Raw genomic sequence first — 23,975 nt, 5'->3', positions numbered from 1 at the left:
TGAATCTATGCCACAAAGGATTAGGCAGTTCTAAAAGCAAAAGGGGGTCCCACCTAGTACTAGTAAGGTGTACCTAATAAAGTGGTCGGTGAGTGTATATAATACGTACAAAATCAAAACTTTATTTTGAAATCAATTAATCACTGTTAATCTTTGCCCAGCACTAATTAATACCAAAATTAAACTGTAAAAATGTTCAAATAAGAGCAATTGTGATTACTTGTATTACAGTATTTTTTGGGATAATTTGAGTTTTTGTAGCACACAAACAGCAACACTGCTCTCTTTACCTCTTACAGGTTTCATAAACAGCTAAAATGTTGTCATTTAAAAATAAGGTCCTAGTGGTGTTTGAATCAATAATGCATTTTTTACCAAGTGATCATGAAGCTTGAAGACTTGAACTACAAGCTGAAAATATGATCAACAGTACTTATGAAGCTCAAGCTCCAATAATAAGGATGCATGAAGGAAATAGTTCATTAAAAGAGCAGAGTCACTGACTAAGCAAGGTCAAGCTAAGTTCCCGAAAGACACCATTAAATGCTTCTGCATGGAAGACTGCGCAGGGCAATTGGCTTTTAACTGCCAAGTAAGAAACAAATGATGTGGAAAATGAAACTTGAGTAAATTTTCAGAGAGATGAAGCTGAATCAGGCCTCACCCAAACAGGCTGCTGCGCCCACCATGGCGTAGAGGCCTGGCGTGATGCAGTCCGTCCCGGGAGAGCACCAGCCTCTGAAAATGGCCCAGTCATGGTGGTAGACGGCCAGCTGCTCCATGAAAACACCCAGAAGTCTGCCCGCTATGGCCCCGACTGCCATACTGGGGATAAACAGACCGGACGGCACCTGGAGAAAGAACAAGACGTAGATAGATGAATGAATTGACAAATTAATGAATGGATGGATGAATGGAGTAATAATTTGGATGAAGTCGAGGAATATATCAATGTTGTTATAGTTAACTAAAATGAAAACTCTAAGGCCTCACACTGTGCAATTTTTTATAATCCTAAACGATTGAAGCATGTTAGACTGCATGAACATGACTCCCATGTCACACTGTAAGATCTCAGCTGTCATAAAGTCAGACTGAATGACAATGAAGACGTGCCAAACACGGAAGAAAACTGCCTCGGAGTTTGACATCATCCACCAGTGAAACTTTCACAATCCCGTGTTCTGAAATTATTCCTCACAGCTTATGTAAACAATCTGTAGCAGCAATTTGGCACACAGCATGTCTCAATAATAAAACCAGGAAGAAAAAAAACAGTTTTGACATTTTCCTGCAGACATTTGAATTGTCCCATGAATTGCGTCATCAGATTCTGAGCTCCGATTGGTTCTTGGATTGACGTTCATCGCAGCTGTTGTCACACTGCAGGAAAGTGTCTGAAATTTACTGACACTGCCAAAACCTAATTGGAGGAAAAATCTGATCACAACTGGCATTAAGCGGCTGTCTGTGAACATGTCAAACCAACGATCGCAGATTTTAGCCTAGGATTTCAGGAATCTTTTAGTGTTTCCCAAAGCTGAAATCTCACAGTGTGAGCAAGGCTTTAACTGAAACACAAAATATTAAAATTACATAAAAATATTACACGAAAAATGGCTATTAAAAAATGCAACTAACAGAAAAAAATATTTTGAAGTTGAAAACTTGAATATTTTGAGCTAAAAATACTAATAATGAAATAAAACAATTGAAAAAAACTAATAACTTGCAAAAAAAAAAAAATAAATAACTGAATGATGTTCTGCTCTACCGGTTTCATTTTTCTTTATTTTGTGGATTTGTATCTGTTGAATAAGGCTACATATGCAGAAACCAAAGCTTATAAAACATTATATTTTTATATTTTATGATGAAAATAAGTGGTGCTTGACTAAAGACTCATTGTCATTAAGATCCAATGGTTAATATGGAGTTTTTTTGGTCATTTTAATACACAGTACTAGGATGTTCAAGGTAGAGGGATGTTCAGCAGAAAGTGTTTTTGCTTACTAGTTCATGGAAAATACCAAAAATTATTCATTTGAATTTTGTATACAGAGTTTTTATTAATGTTTATATTAATTTGTTTTTATTAATGTTTATTTAGTTGGGTTTACTCCGATACGTTTATCCTACATAATGTGGTATGGATTGGAAGCCCTGTGGATGATAAAATAAATAAAAAAGCACATTGACTGAACGTTATTCTATGACATTAGGGCAATTTTACCAGCATATAAATCACATTTACCAGCTTTAAGACTTAAAAACTGTAATATAATTCAAGTTAACTATGTAATATAATTTTGGGTTAAATTACCCAAAAAAGGGGTTGTTGAGAACTTTTAAACATGGTATGGAGAGTAGTAATTGCCTTAGCAAGCACATATTATGATATAAACAGACAATTTTGCTCCAATAAATTGCTCTTGTATTGTCAGTAGTACAGCCCTGTGCATATAGTGTAAGATAGTATATATCTTTTTTATATATACATACAGGGCTTGTCATTAACTTTTTTGATCACCAGCCAGTGTGGTTAGTAGTTTTCCAACATTACTAGCCACTCGCCTTTTTTACTAGCCACAATTTTGTTTATGGAAAAATATATTTTATTTGCATAAATTTTACTTTGGCTTGCTAAAATTACAACTTTTTAAATTTTGTGTTATGTCCACATGCCCCCTCGTTGATTTAACTTTTTTTCATTTCACATGACTTTAAAAGGTCTCAGCACTAAGGATTTACCATTTTTTTTCTCTGGTCACACCAAACTAATTATTTCCTTTGCACAAATTTTAAATAATGTGTCAAAACAACCTTAATATAGCTGTATAAATACACTTACTATTCAACTAAAATGTTCTTTTAAAAAAACAACTGACATTTTAAAAGAATGTTCTCATTTATCTAAAGCTAGTAGTTTTTCCAGGCTAAAGGACTCAGATCATCAGGTAACTAGACAAATGGGGAGTTAACCTCCTATTAAAGCAATGTTATTGTAAAGGATGAAAATTAAACCATATTAACAAAAATTACTACAAGCAAAATAAAGCATGTGAAAAACATACCATGTGCAATAGTGAAAGGATGATCACGTGCACACAGTTAACGATAGGCCTAGTAATAATCTGTTTAAAAAAATAGTAAAAGCGAAAGCGGCATACAAAAAAAATCTGTATTAAATCAGTTTTAGATTTTCCTTCTGGAGAAATTCTTTTTTTTTTTGTTTGGCTGGAATAAAAGCAGTTCTAATATATTTTTTAACCATTTGTTTTTGGTGAATATTATTAGCTGCCTTAAGATCTTAGAAGATTGTCTAAAAAACAAACCAGTTATTTAATAACTTGCCTAATTAATCTAACTTGCTTAATTAACCTAATTAACGTAGTTAAGCATTTTAATTGCACTTTAAGATGAATACTAATATCCTACAAAATAACTAATAAAATATTATGTACTGTCATCACAAAAACAAAATAAATCAATTATTAAAAATATTACATTTATAAATGTGTTAAAACAATCTTCCCTCTTTTAAACAGCACTTGGGAAATATTTTTTTAAATAATTAAATATTTAAATTTTTGACTTCATCAAGATAACCAAAAAAATAAACAAATATGAGTGTGTAGTCTATAGTATTTTCATTCTTATTAAAAGACATAATAATTGCTATTATTAATAATAATTACACTTATGTTGTTACGATAGACCAAAAAAATCTAAAAAACACTTATGCTAATTGTGGAGTATGGCTGTTATGCTAACTCTGAGTGATTTTATTCTCAGAATAAAGTCTATTTTGCTTTCAGAAGTACATCTAGGTCTGTTACCTTCATGCCAAAGGTTGCCACAGTTATGACCATCTTGAAGAGCAGCGCAAGAGCCAGTTGCCACATAGCCGTATAAAGCCCTGGCCCTGCCGGCCGATCAGCCAGAGCATTAGCAATAGTAGCATTAACACTTCCTCCTCTTCCTCCGCCGACGCTAGTATAATTGCAGAGCTTGGAGGAGTCCAGCAGACTGCAGTCATTGAACAGCTCCGAGATCAGTGTGCTGCTGCTCATGCGGGTGAACTCATTTGGAAACGCTAGAAATGCAGTGACCAGGGTGACTATTAGGACCTCCATGACAGGATAGTGGCCAAAGCTGGTGTTCTTCCTCAAACGACACCAGGCGATGTTGGCATGAATGAAGAAAGCCCCCCAAAGGCCACCAAAGATGCCCAGAAGGATGAACGGTATTAGTTCCAGGAAATGCCAGGGAGTGTGAAACTCCACGTAGAAAAGCACCAAGCGGCTGTTGCCGAAGGGATTAATGGAGCGAAGGGTGAAAGCCGCAACCAGAGCTGCGAAAAATGAACGCCAGAGAGTCTTTAGCGGGAAGTAATAGCTGACCTGAAAAACAAAACAAAACATGCTGCTGTCATATAAAGAACACCACAGAGAATTTGTTTGTAATGCAGCATACAATGCCATTCAAAATGTTTTGAGGATGTTTATGTTTGTGCATCAATGGATGCTTGTTTTGTTGTGCATCTTTCAAAAATATACAGTACAAGAATAAACACATAAAATCAAATCACAAGAATACACCCAATCCATGTTATGCAAGGGATAATGTACATCCAGCCGGTTATTGTCGCAGACAGCCTGACAGGCTGATTAGCTATTTTATAAGACTGAAGGGAGTTTGAGCATGTGAAATTCGTTGTGCAGCACTGTGAAATGGGGCGGGATCAAACAAGATTATTATTTTATTTATTTTTTTTTTAAGCGAGCGATTTGTACATTTTTGTCCAGAGTAGGGATGCAATGATTATAGATTTTGGCTGTACGATTATAGTCTGAGCATTCATTAAATTTCAAAACACAACTAGTTTAGAAAAATCATGAAAGCTCCTTATATTTTAAAGTGTCATTTATTGCTGCTCAGTAACCAATTAATACAGCACAAAGTAATAACAAAAAATAGTGCATTTCTCTTTGGACTTTAAAATAAGTGAAAAAAATGTTGGAATTTAAACATAAGTAATAAATGTACACACAAAAAAAATGACAGGACAATGAATAAATAAATAAAAATAAGAATAAATTAAAAAAAAGTGTTTGTCTAATGTTAATGTAAGCATCATACTAGTTAAGTATTTCCCCTTTAATGAGAAAAAATGTAGTCAAAGTCTGATAAACCTTTTTCTGAAAGGCACTTTTGATCAACTATATTATGAACTTGTTTGGTATTTAATTTTTTTGAGGAGTAGAAATATGTATATTGCATACAATGAAGCTGATTGGTCAGTTCTTGTTACGTGTGCTCACGGCATTCTTTCAACTAGGTGCACCTGAAAAGCATGAGTCACTGCCAGTATGTGTGTGCAGGTCAGGCACCTCCATTGGAAATAATGACCTTGTGCATGCAAAAGACGGGATATGTGAATGGCCCTTAGTTAATAGCCTCAGCCATAGTTAAAATCAATCTTTATTCCAGCGTGTGTGTGTGTGTGTGTGTGTGTGTGTGTGTGTGTATTCACCTCAGCGTACAAGCTCGGAACATTAAACTAGCGCACAGTTGACATAACTTTTATTTGCAGCACTTTGAGAAGCCTTTATGATTAATTAACCGTGACAAATTAAAGTGCGGTTAATAGTGAAATCGGTTAACTGTTGCATCTCTAGTCCAGAGAGGTCAAGTTTTGATCTTTGATTGGTCTCCTGCAGTCACGTGAAGTGAGTTTGCAGGTCAGAGTCCACCAAGCTTAAACTTCGCAATGCAGCGAACTGCGAAAATTGTTGCACGAGCTTGTCTTTCCGGTCTGTCTCCTTCGCATGCGTATGAATCTAAGTCTATGGGGCAAAAAGTGCAATGTAACCGCGGCTTTATTCTGTAAAAACAACCACCTGGATGTACTTTATGCCACTAATTACACAACCACTTACCTCAAAACTAAACAATTAGAAAAAAAACATTGTTCTAAGCAATAACAGTTTATTAATTCTTTAAATAAATGCAAATTTGACTGATCTAACGAAATCCTTTTGCAGAAATTGTAACACAATTTAATATTCTCAAAAAACATTTCTTTAAATTCCCCTCAGTTAATGAGCTACCTTTCTTTTCGTCAAGGTGCAAACAAAAAACCTTTTGAAGACCTGTTATCTAAACCTGCTCTATCAAAAGGTTTGGTATCTACTTTGTATAAGATGATAGAATAATGCTTGACAGAATCATCAGAATTTAAATTGGCTTCCTGGAGAGAAGAATTGCATGTAAATATTCCACTGGATGAATGGGAGGAAATATGTACAAAAGCTCAATCATTACCTTTTAATAGTAATCTAAAATTAATACAGTACAACTGGAATATGAGATCACATATCACTGCAATCAGGTTACATAAAATTAACCAAAGTATCCCAGACACATGCATCAAATGCTCAGTTGAAAAAGATACACTTTTGCACTGTATGTGGGATTGCCCAAAGGTAAAGGAATTTTGGAAAGAGGTGGCTGTGTTCATTTTTGAAAGGTGTCTATAAAACTGTCCATGAAACCGCAAATGTTTATTTTGGGAATTACTTATAAAAATCAAAACTTATCGTAAACTCGTAAACTTATCAATTAAAGTATACTCCAAGCAAAGCGTCTTATAGCTTTGTACTGGAGGAAAATTGAAAGGCAATCTATTGTACAGTGGATCAATAATATGTCCTTCTGTTTAGCTATGGAAAAGATTTCATACATGCAAAAAGGTAAACTTACTGCTTTTAAAAAAAATTGTGGACACCATTTATATATCTTCAAACTCTAATTTTAGCAATTTATTAAATGAAACAGGAAATGATTAAATAAACGGACATTGACTTGGCCTATCTACATATTGCCCCCATTACCAAAGATTTATTTAAACAAACTATTGTCATTTTGATGATCTGGTGCTTCTCTATAGATGATTCGATCTACAAAAATCTGTTACTAATTTAAACAACCTGTGCACCCCCCCTCCATTTCCTTTTTTTGTAAGTTTTTTTGTTTAGATTTTTATTATTGTTGTTTTTCCTCTAAATTGAAAACAAAGACGTGAATATGATTGTGATGTTAAATTGTCATATTTTTATTACATTTCAATAAAAAGATTGTTAAAAATGCAAATTTGACAGGAACAAAAACGGCTGAATGAAGCATACACTTGGATGGATGGATGGATGGATGGATGGATGGATGGATGGATGGAGCGACAGACAGACAGAAAGATAAAGCAACAGACAGATAGATAAACAGGCAGATACATGGATAAATAGACAGACAGAGACAGACAGACAGAGAGATAAAGCAACAGACACAGACAGATCGATAGATAGAAAGACAGATAGATAGATAAAGCAACAGACAGGCAGACAGACAGATAGATAGATAGATTTTTGTAGAAATAGTTAAAATGTAGAAAGTCAAAGTTCAAAAGAATTTTTTTTCATTTGTTTATTCAAATAAGCAATTTAGTTTTAAAATATTACTTATTTCTTAAAATGCCTTGTTCGAAAAAAATAAAAAATAAAATAAATAAATAAATAAAAAATTCTACAAAATAAAATAAAAATAATAATAATAAAAAAAATTAAAAAAAATAATAAATAAAAATTGAATGAAATACATGCCGTAATTGCATCACAGAGATATATATTCATATTTTTTTAATTAACACTTACAAAAGGAAAAAATGAAACATCTAAAACAGTGCTACAAAAATCTATAAATCGCATCGTTTATTAAAGGATCCAGAAACAAAATAAAGTGCTCACCTCTTCAAGACTGAAAAGCACACCTCCAATAGGAGCACCAAAGGCTACAGACACTCCGACTGCAGATGCTGCAGACAACACCTGATACAAACACACACATTAAATTCATACAATCAATCTCATAAATATCTCTTAACAAAATGCACAACAAAACGCATATTCACCAAGCTAAACTCATGAACAATGAATTGCACAATTCCTGATGCACTTGATTGAGCTGAGAAAAAAAAAAAGAAAAAGCGATTTCTTTTACTAAATTGGCACTGGCAACTTCCAGCACATCAGTTACCAGGGTCCGAGCCAAGAGTCTTATATCAATGTATTACATTACAAGTTTTGATCCAAGACACAAAGTACTCTGTTGCTTTTCCGTCAGTCTATCCCACACTCCCCTCTCGCTTATCTCTCCATCATTCCATTCCTCCTCCTCCTTATCTCCCGCCTCAGTTCCCCTCACCTCGCGTCTCTTGGCCTCGTTTCGACGGTATTTGGTGAAGAAATGGCACAGGATGTTTGCGCAGCAGCAGGCCACATGAACCAGCGGACCCTCCTTCCCCAAACTGAGGCCGGACGAGACGGCCAGCACCAGCGTGATGGTCTTAATGATCAAAGTCCACTTGCCAAGGTACCCTCGGATGATGAAGCCGCTCAGGATGGTCTTAATCTGCAAGAATTAAGCACTGTTTATAAATGATTCAAAATAGCTCCAATGAAATGGCAACTTCCCAAAACAAGAGCCGAGGAGCGGTTATTATTCACTTAAGCAGTTATTCTTGGCATAGGAATATGCTTTAATGGATAGGCATTAAAACTGTCTTTAAATCTCCTCTGACAACTCCTCCACACGGATTTAAATCCGTAGTACAATTACGATAATCTGACACAGGGTTTTGTCAGCCAGACAAAGTGACTTATGTCATTGTTCTCTCTGCCAAGGTTAGAAGTGCAGAAGCAGTTGTGGTTGAACATCTGAAAACATTTTGAGCATCTGAAATCAGTACATAAAACTGTACAACTCAAAGTTTGCGCAGTTCACTGATAGGATCTGTTTGTCTTTATTTAATCTCTCACTTTACTCAGAATGTTTGAAATATAAAAGGCAGGGAAAATAAAAAATAAAAATTCAAAAAGAGAGATCAAATGGCTACAAAAATCTGATTTGCTACTGTGTGCTTCAAGTGTCCTTTTAAAGTTCTTGCATTTTGCTTTGGAAGTCTGTTTTCAATATACAGCGAATGGGATTGGTTTTCATCTTTAGAGTCAGCTACACTACCGGACTAAAGTCTTGTCATCCTTCCCAGTTGTAAGTGCAACAAATAATAACTTGACTTCTAGTTGATCATTTGGAAAAGTGGCAGAAGGTAGATTTTTTTCTGATGAATCATCTGTTGAACTGCATCCCAATCATCACAAATACTGCAGAAGACCTACTGGAACTCACATGGACCCAAGATTCTCACAGAAAGGAAAAATCATGGTTTGGGATTACATTCAGTATGGGGGTGAGCGAGAGATCTGCAAAGTGGATGGCAACATCAACAGTCTGAGGTATCAAGACATTTGTGCCCAATACATAAACCACGGGAGAGGTCAGAGATTCTTCAGCAGGATAGCACTCCTCCTGAACGCAAAGAAGGTCAAGGTGCTCCAGGATGGGCCAGCCCAGTCACCTGATATGAACATTATTGAGCATGTCTTGGGTAAAATGGAGGAGGAGGCATTGAAGATGAATACAAAGAATCTTGATGAACTCTAGGAGTCCTTCAAGAACGCTTTCTTTGCCATTCCAGATGGCCATTAATAAGTTATTTGAGTCATTGCAGAGATGTATGGATGCAGTCCTCCAAGCTCATGGGAGTCATACACAATATTAATTCTTTTTCCACTGCACCATAACTTTATATTCTATACCGTACATTATTTCTGTTAAGTGACAGACTTTTGGCAAAGTCAGACCTTACTGTCCTAATTAAATAACTAAAAATCAAGTCATGGTCATATTTTATTGTGGTAAAATAAGCATAATCTAGAGGCCTTTGCCTTTCATATAAGCCAATTCTGATATCAAAAGATCAACTAGAAGTTATTATTTGTTGTTCCTAAAACTTGTGTAGGTGACAAGACTTTTGTCAGATGGTGTATATGTTTCCTCAAGATGAAATGCCAAATTCAAAAGATATCCCACATTTTTCACGTTGAGTGTTTTATAGTTGATGAAATCAAAATGTGCTCTTCTCATTTTTATATGTACAGTATACAGTATTTTATAGTGTGCTATCAGAATTTTCAGTAAATCAATCGGGCAATAAATTGACTCGGAAATTGTTCTAATTAAAGATGTTTACTGAATTCTCATGCATGATAACAATAAAATCCAGTCAAAAAAAACTGTGTTGCTCCTTTCTTTCACTTGCGTATCTCATAATATAACTTAATAAAACAGACAGGGCAAACCATTACAAACAAAGGGGTAGGGGTGAAATCAGCGAATATTTACAACTTAACATATGTAAACTGTACATGAATTTGAGGACTATTAGTAAATTATATTAAATCGAATTATGGCTCTTTTGCATAATATAGCATGCTTGATATAAACGGTGTATATGTGCACCTCAGTATTTTGTAAAAATTATTTTGCCCACAGAATCTTTAATCAAACATCAAAACCTTCTCCTTCCCCTCTCGAAATGACTTTTCATAATTTCTGGTCACATGGAATGCCTTTTGGGAGGAGCTTTCAGTTTTTTAGGATGGAGCTAATAGGACGTGTCTTATTTCTGCTTTGCCTTTAGACAGTCGTAATTTTTTTTTTTTCAATTTGTCAGCAACACCCATCTTCCAATCCAATCATTTTACAAAGGACAATATTATGCACTGCCCTACTTTTTTTATAATTTCGAGACTAGGAGCATGGTGGCTCAGTGGTTAGCACTGTTGCCTCACAGCACAAAATTCCTGGTTTGAGTCCAGGCTGGGCCAGTTGGCATTTCTGTTTATAGTTTGCATGTCCTCCCCATGTTCACAAGTGTTTCCTCTGGTTTCCCCCATAGTCCAAAGACATGAGCTATAGGCAAGGCCGAACAGAATCTGCTGACATTTTTTGCTATTTCTGCAGAGAATTTTATAAAAAATCTGTGGATTTATGTGAAATGATTTTGGGAGTATTGTAACTAAAAACTTAATATATGAAATAAAAAAAGAATACCTTTTTAACTTTTATTTAATGTTTTCAATAGAAATCCAATTACATCTTAATTGATAAACAAAGCAAGTCTCTCATATAATGCATCTACCAAACGACAGAAAATGTTACTTCAATCATATGAAATCATATGAACATTTTCATTTTAGTCAATAATATAACTGAAATTAATAAAAAAAAACTGAAAATATAAATTTACATAAGTAAATAAATAGACTCAACGATAATCTAAAATCTGCAGTCACAGATTCTGTGTGGGCCTAGATATAAGTAAATTGAATAAATTAAACTGGCCGTAGTGCATGAGTGTATGTGTGTGAATGGGAGTGGGTGTTTTCCAGTATTGGTTTGCAGCCGGAAGGGCATATGCTGCATAAAACATATGCTGGAATAGTTGGTGGTTCATTCCACTGTGGTTGATTGCACTAAGACCTCTTAAATAGAGACTAAGCTGAAGGAAAATTAATGAATGGATTTCAAGACTGTTTCAAGTGGATGTACGTCATGACAGAAGAAAAAAAGCACAATATTAACTTTAGTTATAGCGACTTTAAAAGGTATAAATCTGGCATAACCATTAAATTTCTTTTACAATCAGAGCAGACAGAGATCATTCTTAGTTTCTTCATGATTTTATCACACTAGAGCTGTACAAGTCTGCCACACAGACATTATCTCTGGTAACCCCATTGCTATTTTTGTAAAATGAAAATATGCTTATTCTGTAATGCTTGTTTTGAAATTATTTGTGTCATGAAAAGTGCTAATCTAATAATCTAAAAAGTGCTATCTAAATAATTGTGAATTTAACTGAAGTCTCCTACAATACGTTTATTTAATATTTGATTAATTTACAGTTAATACATTTAAGAATCACCTTTTTCTGAAAGGGTTGGATCAAAGATCTGTATTCTCTACTCTGCTCTGATTGGTTGGTTGCTGTTTGTCATGACTGGTCTACTGCCAACCGCATGAATTTCACCAAACTACTTCTGAATTTCAGCTTCAGGGACTTAATAAAGAACAATGATATAAACAGTTACAATGGAGTTGACATGTTGACCACACAAACCACACTTTTCAAAGTCTTCAGCATCAACTACAGTGCTTGAGGCTCAAAGTAGAAATTGTTCACAGGCGGCGAATGAAGACCATAGGTCTGCATTGTGCAGATTTGCTACAAACATTACAATAAGTTTCCATTAGTTGATGTGTTTACTAACATGAACTAAGAATGAACAGTACTTCTGCACCATTTATTAATCAAAATTCAACATTTACTAATGTATTATTAAAATATAAATGCAGTATTAAAAATATCAGACTTCCTGTTGGGTTTGAGATTTTGCTCCAAGAGACTTTTTTGTAGGTATTGACATGTTTGATGTGTGTAGGGTCTGTCTGCAGACTGAGGACAAGATAGTTATTAATGTCTACACCTACCCCAACCATAACAGTTATTAACATCTACACCAGGGCCATTCAATTGGCGGTCTGTGGGTCGAATCCGGCCCTCGAGGCAATTTGTTCAGGCCCTCCAAATAGTGTGACAAAGACATCAAAAATAAATTTAGTTCAGTCGAAAAATGGTCGCTATAGTTATGAAGTGATGTGCATCAGTTCAATAAAGCACAAGTTGCAGTTGAAGGCTGCGCAGAACGTGATTCACCTGACATTAAGCGAGTGGCACGAGCAGCCGAAAACATTTGGATATGTTTGTAGAAAAGGCCTTTTGTACAATGCACTGATATCGTTAATAGGGATGCAACGATTTGCAGATTCCACTATTAACCCTGCTTTTATTCATTGAAGGCTTCTCAAAGCCGCATTTCTGTTGCACGGAAGAAAGCTGCTGCAACTAAAAGTTATGCCAATACGCACGCACATTGGATTAACAATAGCAGCAAGCCGTAGACATATTGCGTCTTTTCCGCACGCAAGTAAATTATTTCCAATGGAGACGTGCACAGTACAAATTATATTGCTGTAGTGGTGAGAGTTGTGCGTAGCTTTTAGTGCAATGTAAACAAAAGATATGTTAGACGAATTATTACAAATTATTAAAATTATTTTACATGTATAAACACAGATAATAACAACAGTTCATTTAAATGCTTAGCTAATATATAGCTTAAATTAACATTAGACAAATACTAGTTTCTATTTATTCTTATTTTTATGTATGTATTATTTATTTTCATTGTGAAATTATCACTCATGTTAAAATCAAAAACTTTTACATTTATTTTTAAGTCCAGAGAGAAATGGACTATTGTTTGTTTTTTATTAATATTTTGTGCTGTATTTGGTTACTGAGCAGCAATAAACAACACTTTAAAATAAAAGCAGTTTTCTGGTGATTTTCTAAACTAGTAGTGTTTTAATTTAATAAATGCATAATAACTGTGATAACCGTGAAATCATTATTATTCTTCAGACTATAATCTTACAACTAAAATCAATAATCGTTGCATCCCTAATTGTTACGCACTTTAAAACATAACATATGAATGTGTTTGCATGTAGAAGAAGCCTAATTGAGCAATAGACTACTTTTGTTGTTCCTCGAAATACAACATTTGGATATGCTTGTAAAAAAAGCCACATTGTACAATGCAGAGATGTTATGTAGTTTCAAAATACAACATATTAACGCTTTAATGTAAAAAAAAGCCAACGTGGGTGTCTTTATAATCATATTATATTGATGTTGTGTCATCACTTACAGTTAAAGTCAGAATTATTAGCCCCCCTTCGATTTTTTTTTCTTCTTTTTTTAAATATTTCACAAATGATGTTTAAGAGAGCAAGGAAATTTTCACAGTATGTCTGGTAATATTTTTTCTTCTGGAGAAAGTCTTCTTTGTTTTTTTTTTTTTGGCTAGAATAAAAGCCATGTGGCCTTTAATTTTATTAAAAAACATTTTAAGGTCCAAATTATTAGCCCCTTTAAGCTATATTTTTTCAGTAGTCTACAGAACAAACCATCGGCATACAATAACTTGCCTAATTAGCCTAACCTACATAGTTAACCTAGGTAGAAAAAAAAAATCTTCTGTCCATTAAACAGAAATTGGGGGAAAAAATAAACAGGGGGGCTAATAATTCTGACTTCAACTGTCTATTCCAAGTCATATCTCTCCGGCCCCTCGTTTGGGCTGCTTTTTATGAACTGGCCCCCATGACAAACTAATTGAATAGCCCTGGTCTACACCTAACCCAACTCTTAACCCAACCATTACAGTTATTAACGTTTAAACCTTCCCTAAACCCAACCATCATAGGTATTAATGTACAGCCACGAGTTGTGGAAGCTTTCATACCCGACACGCTTGCCATTGTTCTGCTATTTGCAACCACAGGGGGCGACGCACCGAGTAGGCTAACTGTCATGAAAGTGTCAAGACACATACACTTGGTAAAACGTAGCTCGGTGGCCACTTCGTTAAAAGTGCATAGATGGTGCTGTAGAGCCAGTTTGAAACCTATAACCTATAACAAACAAACATTTTCACATCTTCTGGTGTGTGTGCAAAGTTTCATAACTTTGAGCATGTTTAGACTCATAATTCCCTCGATTAGGGGCGGAATAATAATAATAATAATAATAATAATAACAAAATTCACTGGAGAAACTGATAACACTGCTCGGTCCTTAATTAGTTAACCCACATTTATTTAATAAAAACTAACAATTAACGAAAATATTTTCATTAACTAACATGATCACACTGTACAATAAAGTTAATTAGTTAATCTATTTACTAACATGAACTAATTATGAACAATACTATTGCAGCATTTATTAATCATAATTAGGCCCACACGGAATCTGCGCACGATGAAGTCCGCAGATTTACGCAGATTTTTAGCCCATCTATGAACAGTATTTAGCCCATCTATGCATTTAGCCCATGTATGTATTTAGCCCAGTCTATGTATTTACTTGTGTTAATTTATATTTATTTAGTTTTGAAATGAATTTCACTAATATTATTGTGACATAGTAACAGTAATATTACAATGTTCTTATAATTCATTTACAATACAGTTTGCAAAGTAATATTTTCTGTCTTTTGGTTGATATAAGAGAGACTTGCTTTGTTTAGCAAATAGGTTGATCTAATTGGATTTTTATTGTAAACATTAAATAAAAGTTTTTTTATTTCATATATTAGTTTTTTCGTTATGATACTCCTAAAAGTATCATTCAGCATAAATCCACGAATTTTTGACAAAATTCTACGCAGAAATAGCAAAAAAATGTCCACAGATTCTGTCTGGCCCTAATCATAATTCATCATTTACTAATGCAATATGAACTTCCATATTCATGCTTATTACCATTGGTTAATGCACTGTAAGTTAACAAGAACTAACAATAAACAACTGTATTTTCATTAACTAACGTTAAATAACATGAACAAATACTGAAGTAAATGTAACGTTCATTGTTTGATCATGCTAGTAAATGCATTAACTAATACAACCTTATTAAAAAGTGTTGCACATCATTCAGTGTTTATGTTATAATATATATTTTTCCATTATTATAATTATTATTTTTTGTACGTTTATTATTGGCATTACTGTAGCTGTCATCACAATATATTCCTTTTATCATAACCAACTTTAGTATTACTACTGATATTATTTATTTTATTTTAATATTATAATTATTATTGCAACTATGAATGCAAAATACCATTTAAATAACATTCGATTATTATTATTAGCTATGTTTCCATCCAAAGATGTGAATTAAATTTATATTTAAAACTGAATAAATATAAATTTACACACATTTACACAAGTAAATAAACAATATAATGATGGGCTAAAAATCCGCGGAAATCTGCGGAATTCTGCGCACGCAGATTCCATGTGGGCCTAAATGGGTCATTTCGGGCAGTTTAAATCTCCTAGTATTTGAGAAGATAACTCCATTTATCACACAATTAGATCATTGAAGCTTCAACTTTTTGTTACATTCACAAGAATCTATAATAGGCACTACATGAAGTGAATATCTAAAAAAATGCATTAAAGGGGCACCCTTTAACAAAGGTTGTTTCAATTTAAAATAAGAACTGCAAAAATAACTCGATTTATTTAGAATGGACAGAGGAAAAGTGTGCTTGAATGTGCGGAAACATACATGACACATTGTTCGTAAGAATTTAAGCAGGATCTCACCTCTGGAATTCCTGAACCGCAAGCGTAAGGAGCGAAGGCTCTCACAAGGATCACAGCCAGGAAGGAGAAGAAAAGAGCCCAGCACACGTACATGAAATAACTCGCCATATACGCATACCACACGGTGCTCTGCAAGACACACACACAAACAACATACAGGTGAATTCACTGAGGCTTATACACCGTCACCCCCTACAGGACATAGATACTGTACACTGACTTATTTTTACATAGTGTGTGCTTGATTCCTTAATTTGTGTCTAAAATTGATCAAGAAATTTATAATGAGGGATTTAAGGGAGTCTGACCTCATGATTAAGACTTGAACCTCTCTTTCTTATTATATCTTTAACTTGAGGATATGATAATGTCATTATATGGTTATAAATATTGCATAGAAATTAATTTTAAATAGTATAATTCAGGAAAAGTGTGAAATCCAATTAACATGTACTGGTAGTATTTGTACAAAAGTATAAGATTAATCTAGGGTGAAAACTTCATCCATTTTACATATTGTTATTACTTTAAAACCATTATTGCAGTTTTGCTTTCACACCACAAGAGGGAGACATACACTATTATACAGGAGTAAAATATTTTAGTCACCAAAATTAAAAGATAATAGAGTTAATTCAAGCAAAAAAAAAAAAATCACAAATAAATTACAACCTACAACATTAACAAATTTTTCTTTTTTACTATGTTTTTTACTATGTATAATATTTTGTTTACTATGCGTTTCTTAAGATTTTTTCTTAAAAGACATAACACACTACTTTTTTGTCATTAATTGTAAAAGAATGTTACTTGGGCATTCATTTCTAGAGGATCATGTGACAGATCTGCAAATCACATATAAACATTGCATTTCTAAATAGATTAAATAATAAAACAAAAAAGCAGTGCATGCTTGGTGAGCATAAAAACTGCATTTCTAAAATATGAATACCCTATTAAATAAAAAATAAAAAAACTTTACTGACCACACATGTTTTTTTCCAACTGGAACTCATTTCATTAAGGCTTTATAAACACTAATGTCATACATTTCAATCTTTGAGCTAAACATGCTTGTAAAGCTGAACAATTTGCTTAGAAAAATACAAAAATCTGACAAAAGCATAGGAGAAGAAAAAAAAAACCACTTTCATCTGTCAAATAGATGTCTATGTGATTTTCTGAGTGTTTGTGAAATCTCATGTCAGAGAAAGCATGAATGATGAGTTTGATTGATTTCAGTGAGAAGATCATGATTTACACTCATTAAATAATTACTTTATATAGCTTTATTTTACATTCTTGGGCGATACAAAACAAACGTTTTGGCTAAATTCAGCACACTGAGGAAGGCATTGTGCTGAAACATCTGTGTTTTGTATCTCCCAAGAATGTAAAATAAAGCTATATAAAGTAATCATTTCATGAGAGCGAATCATGACTTTCTGAATGATTATTTTTTCAACAAAATTAACACCAAAATTTTGTAAAACTGCGAGCGTGCAGTGCAGACTTCATTACTGAGCACATTACAGTGAACCTCAACAAAATGCTCAAATGATTAACCATTTAATATTCTCCTCCAGTTTTTTTATTCAGTGTTTATTCACTGGATTTGTAACCCACCTCACTGACTCCAACCATGAGCTCTGCCCAGCTCTTCCACTGAGGACACTTGTCTCTTTCCTTGAAAGTGGTCCCATTGTACGTCCAGCAACAGTCCTCATGATTGAACCAGAACCCGTCCAGACACACGCCCTCTTTAAGGTCAGTCATCCAATGAGCAGCAATGTCTATACCTCCAGCCAAAGCCCCTGGTGAAGAGAGAGATGACTTTCAACAAGCATTTTAACACAACAATGAAATATCACTCATATATACAATTTTAGGTATTAATGACAATTTTTTTTACTTTAAATAGCATGATTATGACTTAAAGCATGTATTTTTCTTATATTGCTAAAATACCTATTTCCGACACAAAGGAATTACAAGCTTTGGCAAAAAATAAATAATTTTATGAGGAAATAAATGGCCAAAAAATGAAGTAAATAAGATTTCAAATGTATTAGAAAACATTATGGGATATTAATCTTCACACTTAAAGTTATAATTACCATACATAAAAAAGCCTAAATTAAGTCATAAAAATAGTTACATTACATTATGTTAAAATGTTCCGCTTCTCTCATAATTTACTACTTTTTGCCTAAATATTTTGTTTATAATTAGATTTACTCTTGCTTTTCTTTTTCCTTTTACATCTTTATGATTCAACACAGTAAGTGAGTGGGAACTATGCACTAATTGAATGCAAATCTACTTCAAATACAAAAATCATCATTGGACTTTCTGCTCCGTAAACAAAAAGATGCTAAAACAATTAGCAAGAGTTATTTATCAGGTAACACCTATCACTAAAAAAATATTGGCCTTAATCAAGAAATGAGAAATAAAGCAGGAAGTAGGGAGTTAAACAGGAAGTGGGAAAGACATAAGCTGACCTGACATGAGTCCAATGAGAAGCATCAGAAGCCAGCCGGAAAAGGCATCACTGATGCTGAAGAGCAGAGCCAGAGTTGAATGCTTACTCTTGTTAGTGATCTGAAAGAAACACAAGGTTTTTAGCACAGGAATTGGGAATGAGGCAGTACAGTGGCTCACTGGTTAGCACTGTCGGCTCGCAGCAAGAAGGTGGCTAGTTCGAGCCCCAGCTCTACCAGCTGGCATTTCTGTGTGGAGTTTGCATGTTCTCCTCATGTCCGCGTGGGTTTCCTCCAGGTGTTCCAGTTTCCCCCACAGTCCAAAGACATGTGCTATAAGTGAATTGGATTAACTAAATTGACTAGTGTATGAGTGTGTGAATGTGTGTATGGATGTTTTCCCAGTACTGGGTTGCAGCTGGAAGGAGATCCGCTGTGCAAAACATATGCTGGAATAGTTGGCGGGTCGTTCCGCTGCGACGGCCCTTGATAAATAAGGGACTAAGCCGAAGGAATGTGAATGAATGAATCTTTATAATCGGACAGACACTGCTGACCTCTCGATGGCGATCTCTGTCTCTGGACTTTTCTCGGACCCAGTCAATGGTGTTGAAGTCCTCATAGGTGCCAATGCCAGAAACATCCAGCAGATCCCTCAGCTTAGGACTGCCGTTCGGTCTCCAATCTGCTTTACAGTGACCTGCGAGAACAAAACATGACAAAATACTCATGGGAAACCAGCAGATTTGAGGATTTTAGCGTGCAGCTGTACATGGCCATTCAATATTTTCTATTGTGAAAGCAGAACGCAAATAAAATGGAAATTAATTACTGACAATTCCCATTGTGGTCCAAGCGCAATCATAGATAACAACCAGTTTGCTATTGTATTCTCTATCTGAATTGCTGACATGTGTGATAATCGCTGGCAGGTCAAAGCTAACACACTTTGGCAGAGCCAGACAAACTCAACTAGAAGAGAAGGGCTGAAGCTGACCTCAATCTCTGACCACAAATAACAGTGGATGAAGTCAAAGTCAAAATACAGGAAAGACGGGAAACGATGAAACGTTACAAACATGTTTACGCATTACATAAAGCACTTTTATCTGGCATGTTTATTCAGAAACAATAGCTAACATGAGAACAAAACTCTTCAGGCTAATTCTTTTTATTCTAAGAACAAGGCTACACTATTTATTGTTCACGATAATATCATAATAGTTGTTTTAACAATGTAAAAGTTGATGTTATCAAGTAGGTCACGCGCATCGCAAACAAACAAAACATTCGAAAGCCCTCACTCCATGATAAGACTGACTCTATAATGAAGGCATGTTATGCAAGCAAACTATTATGGGTTTGTGTTTTTATATTTATAAGATATAACATGATTAAGTAACATCATACAAGTACAAGCAACAGTGCTGTCTTCAATAAGATCAGCATGTGAACAGAAATCTACATGTGATGTTGATAGTATATGATAGGGCGGTGCGATTTGGAGAAAATATATAATTGCAATTTTTACAGATATTGCGATTTTGATTTAAGATTTAATTTTGTAGTCAAGATTCTGCTCAACATTCTGTATCATAGATTCTTACTGCTGAAATGCTAAAAAAAGTGTTAATTAAAATAAAGGAGCTAATAAGATATCAACTAACTCCAATTTTTGTTCAAATGTGTTTATAAATATTCAAACAGCAGTAAGTTATGGCGTTGGATATGTACTGATGACTTTGTGATGTTTCTTCAGATGATGTAACAGCTGCAAACAACTCTGGAATTGTACTTTGCTGTGTCACTGGCAATACTTTTAGTTGATTTTTTAGCAAGACACTCCTCATTTACAGAGAACATCTGTGGGGCTTTTATAGGTGCTGGTTGTGGTATTTCCTCATGCTGTGGCAACAATTCTGCGACAGCCCTTACAAATGACCTGATTTTGTTCAGTGTGACTTTGACACAAAGATATTCCCATATTACCGACGTGCTGTTTTTCCTTGATATGAATTAGCCTGTTAATTCTTCTGAAGTGGCAGATGCCATCATCCCACTCGTTTGCAATTTCCTGTTTGTTTGTTTGTTTTTTTATTGTGGGCTTTCCGCATAGTTCGGTTGTGCAATTCTGATTGGGCATAACGAAAGTGTGCTCACTCAATTGGCTAGTAAGACTGTCACACACAGACGACAGTCACACATTTGCTCTGGGTGGGGGAAGTTATATAATACATTTATATTTCATATCATAGCCTCTTGCGATTAGCTAATCGAAACATTTGAAATCACGATTGCGATTCAATTTATCGCACAGCCCTAGTATACAAGTGGAACAAACAAGAAGTTATTATTGGGGAGTTTTTTTTTTAGACTCAATATTGTCTGTTTTTTCTTTTGTTTGTTTATTTGTTTGTTTTGCTAAAAGTACAACATCTGTATCTCAGAACAATGTGGTGTTTAGGTTTTAACTTCAGATTTTCAATTTCTTGGTCATACATACCCTGCGATAGTTTAGATTAACACTTAGCGAACTGTCTATTAGTACTGAGATAAAGTAATCATAAATGATAGAAAAACGATACAAAGCAGGGTGCGGATTATACATTGACATTCGGGGGTTGGCAAATGTTTTAGTAATGTTAGTTAACATACAATGATTCAACATGACTAGGATTCGAAATGATGTTCCTTGCCAGCCTTGTGAGGTTCTTGTGATTTCTCATCAGGCTTTCCTACAATCTTTGAGCAGATTTTATTCTGGTTCATCAACTTTGTTTTTAGACTCACAGAGAGACTCATTTACCATACAGAATTACAATACTGCAGAACACTCATAAGTAAAGACATAAAAAATTTGTCAAGAATCTTTTTCAATGCTCCAAAAGATCCAAGACGACACAAAAAATAGATTATTTGTTACATTTTGTTACACACACTATTAACACGATCTTTCCATGAAACCTTATTGTCTATTATAACACCCAAATACTTATATTTGTCTACTTGTCTAATGTTTACATTATTTATAACAACAGGATAAGTACATAGATCAGACGTTGTGGACCTGAACACAATTTCTTATGTTTTTTATAGGTTAATCACAAGAGCTTGTCACACCACTCAACAAGATTATTCACACTTTGCAGGTGCAGTCCCGTAACTTCAACCTTGCTCAGTAAAGTTATTAATACTGTATCGTCTGCATACTTTCAATAGTTTGTGTAATACGTTCAGTGGACCAAATTTATATATTTAATTCAAATACATCTAGTTTATTTATTTTTTATTTATTTATTCTGAGCGATACTGAGTGGATCTCAATGAAATTTGTGATAATAATTGAATGGGACAAGTTTGCATTCCTGCTCCTATAATGGATGACCATAAAATACTGCACATTATTTTACTGTTTAACTTCCAAATGTGAGCAAATGTCTTATAAAATACAAACTGTAAATCTAGTTTTATGTTGCGTTTAGAATGCATGTTGATACAGACACCTATTTTACAAGAAAAATGCAACCTTTTCGTTGTCTGTCAGTGCTCTAGATTTGCCTGTTTCCCAGTACTGGGTTGCGGCTGGAAGGGCATCTGCTGTGTAAAACATATGCTAGGATAGTTGGCGGTTCATTCCGCTGTGGCGACCCCTGATAAATAAGGTACTAAGCCAAAGGAAAATAAATTAATGAATTGGGGATGAAAAACCCCTGCTCACCTCTCTATGACGATCTCTGTCTCTGGACTTTTCTCTGAGCATGAAAGAGTGCACGTGTTATTATTTTACTCTTCCATGTGCGAGCAAACGTATAATAGAATACAAACTATGAATCTATTTTATTGGTACTTTTAGAATACATGTTAATACAAACAGCTATTTTACAAATAAAATGTTTAGTGAACACTTTCACTGTTTTTCGGTGCTCTAGATTTGCCCGTTACAAACCACAGAATAATTTTTTTTATGTAAAAAAAAAAAAAAAAGTTATGTTTTTTTATGTATTAAATGTATGTTTAGTTATCTATTAACTTATTAATGTTATTTAAGATCCAAATGAGCGCAAACTATTTCTCAACAATTTAAATGTGCATCAAACATCATGTTTTGATGTTGTTCAGGGGGATCAAGCATTAATTAGGGGGGGGGGGGGTCGGACCCTTTTTATTATGTTTTAGTTACTATTTTTAACAAAATTCTGCGTGGAAAGAGCAAAAAAAAAAGTCAGCGAATTCTCTCCAGCCCTGATATGTAATGCAATGTAATGCTATGATAACAATCAATATAAGGACAACATAAGGTTCAAGTACAGACTAGGTGGGAGCTAATGACTGCACAAGAAATTCAGGCTATTATCTTAAACATCAGTATGCAAATAAGTCATATGACAAAGTGAAGCGAGGGCCACGTCAAATGTTTCAGATCAAACGAGTTCAGCAGGTTTGACAGAAGTGGAGTGAGAATAACCAGGTCTCCGGAGAGGTTTTAAAACAGCAAAATACAAAGTGAAACATTCAGGTTCAACCTGAAACAAGAGAGCACAAAAGCATGTGGATGTTTCCGACATCCGACATAGTAATGCTACTGGCTAAAAGGCGGTGTTTCCTATGTATATATGACAGGTATGTGCTATAATAATTTTTGCCTGTGCAGAAATTATTTAAAAAAGGAGTCACTCATGAAATGTGTCACTTTCTGACTTTTTTCTGACACAAAATTAAGAGGAATTTTTAATCTGCTTATTCCCATACAGCGAAAAAGAACGGAGAACATACATACACAGAACAAAAAATGGGATCTTTTTTTGAAAATGACCTCATTTAGAGTCATTTTATGAAAAAAACAACCTTTGCATTCCGCTTAACATTTCCTTTTCTGTTCTGTGGAAGAAAGGAAATCATAAAACTGTTTTGTAGTGATGTGAAGGAGGCATTTGTATATTTTGGAGTAGACAAAAGTCATCCTTTTAAGAGAAACACTACCACTCAGAGTTAAATGAATATTTACTTTTAGCAGAGATGCTGCTTAGTGGAAAGTGAGAGCAAAAAAAGTTACATAGTTACAAATAATAAATGCTGATTAAAAATTGTTTATATACATTTCAAATAATTGCTGGGTTTTTTTTTATTTAAAGAATCTTAAGGAAAACCGTTTATTAAAAGACTAGAAAAATACACTCAATGGCCACTTTATTAGGTACACCTTTCCAGTACCGGGTTGGACCTGCTTTTGCCTTCAGAACTGCCTCAAACCTTTGTGGCATAGATTTAACAAGGTTCTGGAAATATTCC

The 23,975-nt window shown here is 34.4% G+C and overlaps 1 protein-coding gene across 1 annotated transcript in view; it reads right to left on the bottom strand.

Moving 5' to 3' along the window:
- clcn5b (chloride channel, voltage-sensitive 5b) overlaps positions 1-23,975 on the bottom strand; it is a 54,516-nt gene that overhangs the window by 15,138 nt on the left and 15,403 nt on the right. The window contains exons 3-10 of the mRNA XM_056461262.1: positions 19,244-19,386; positions 18,708-18,807; positions 17,830-18,017; positions 16,204-16,332; positions 8,260-8,466; positions 7,803-7,883; positions 3,840-4,403; positions 665-851 (exon numbers count right to left, since the gene is read on the bottom strand). Coding sequence (XP_056317237.1) covers positions 665-851; positions 3,840-4,403; positions 7,803-7,883; positions 8,260-8,466; positions 16,204-16,332; positions 17,830-18,017; positions 18,708-18,807; positions 19,244-19,386 — 1,599 coding nt within the window. The remainder of the gene's footprint in view (positions 1-664; positions 852-3,839; positions 4,404-7,802; positions 7,884-8,259; positions 8,467-16,203; positions 16,333-17,829; positions 18,018-18,707; positions 18,808-19,243; positions 19,387-23,975) is intronic.

Source organism: Danio aesculapii, chromosome 7, assembly GCF_903798145.1.
Source record: "Danio aesculapii chromosome 7, fDanAes4.1, whole genome shotgun sequence".
Classification (NCBI taxonomy): domain Eukaryota; kingdom Metazoa; phylum Chordata; class Actinopteri; order Cypriniformes; family Danionidae; genus Danio; species Danio aesculapii.
This window is presented reverse-complemented; position numbering and strand designations above follow the sequence as displayed.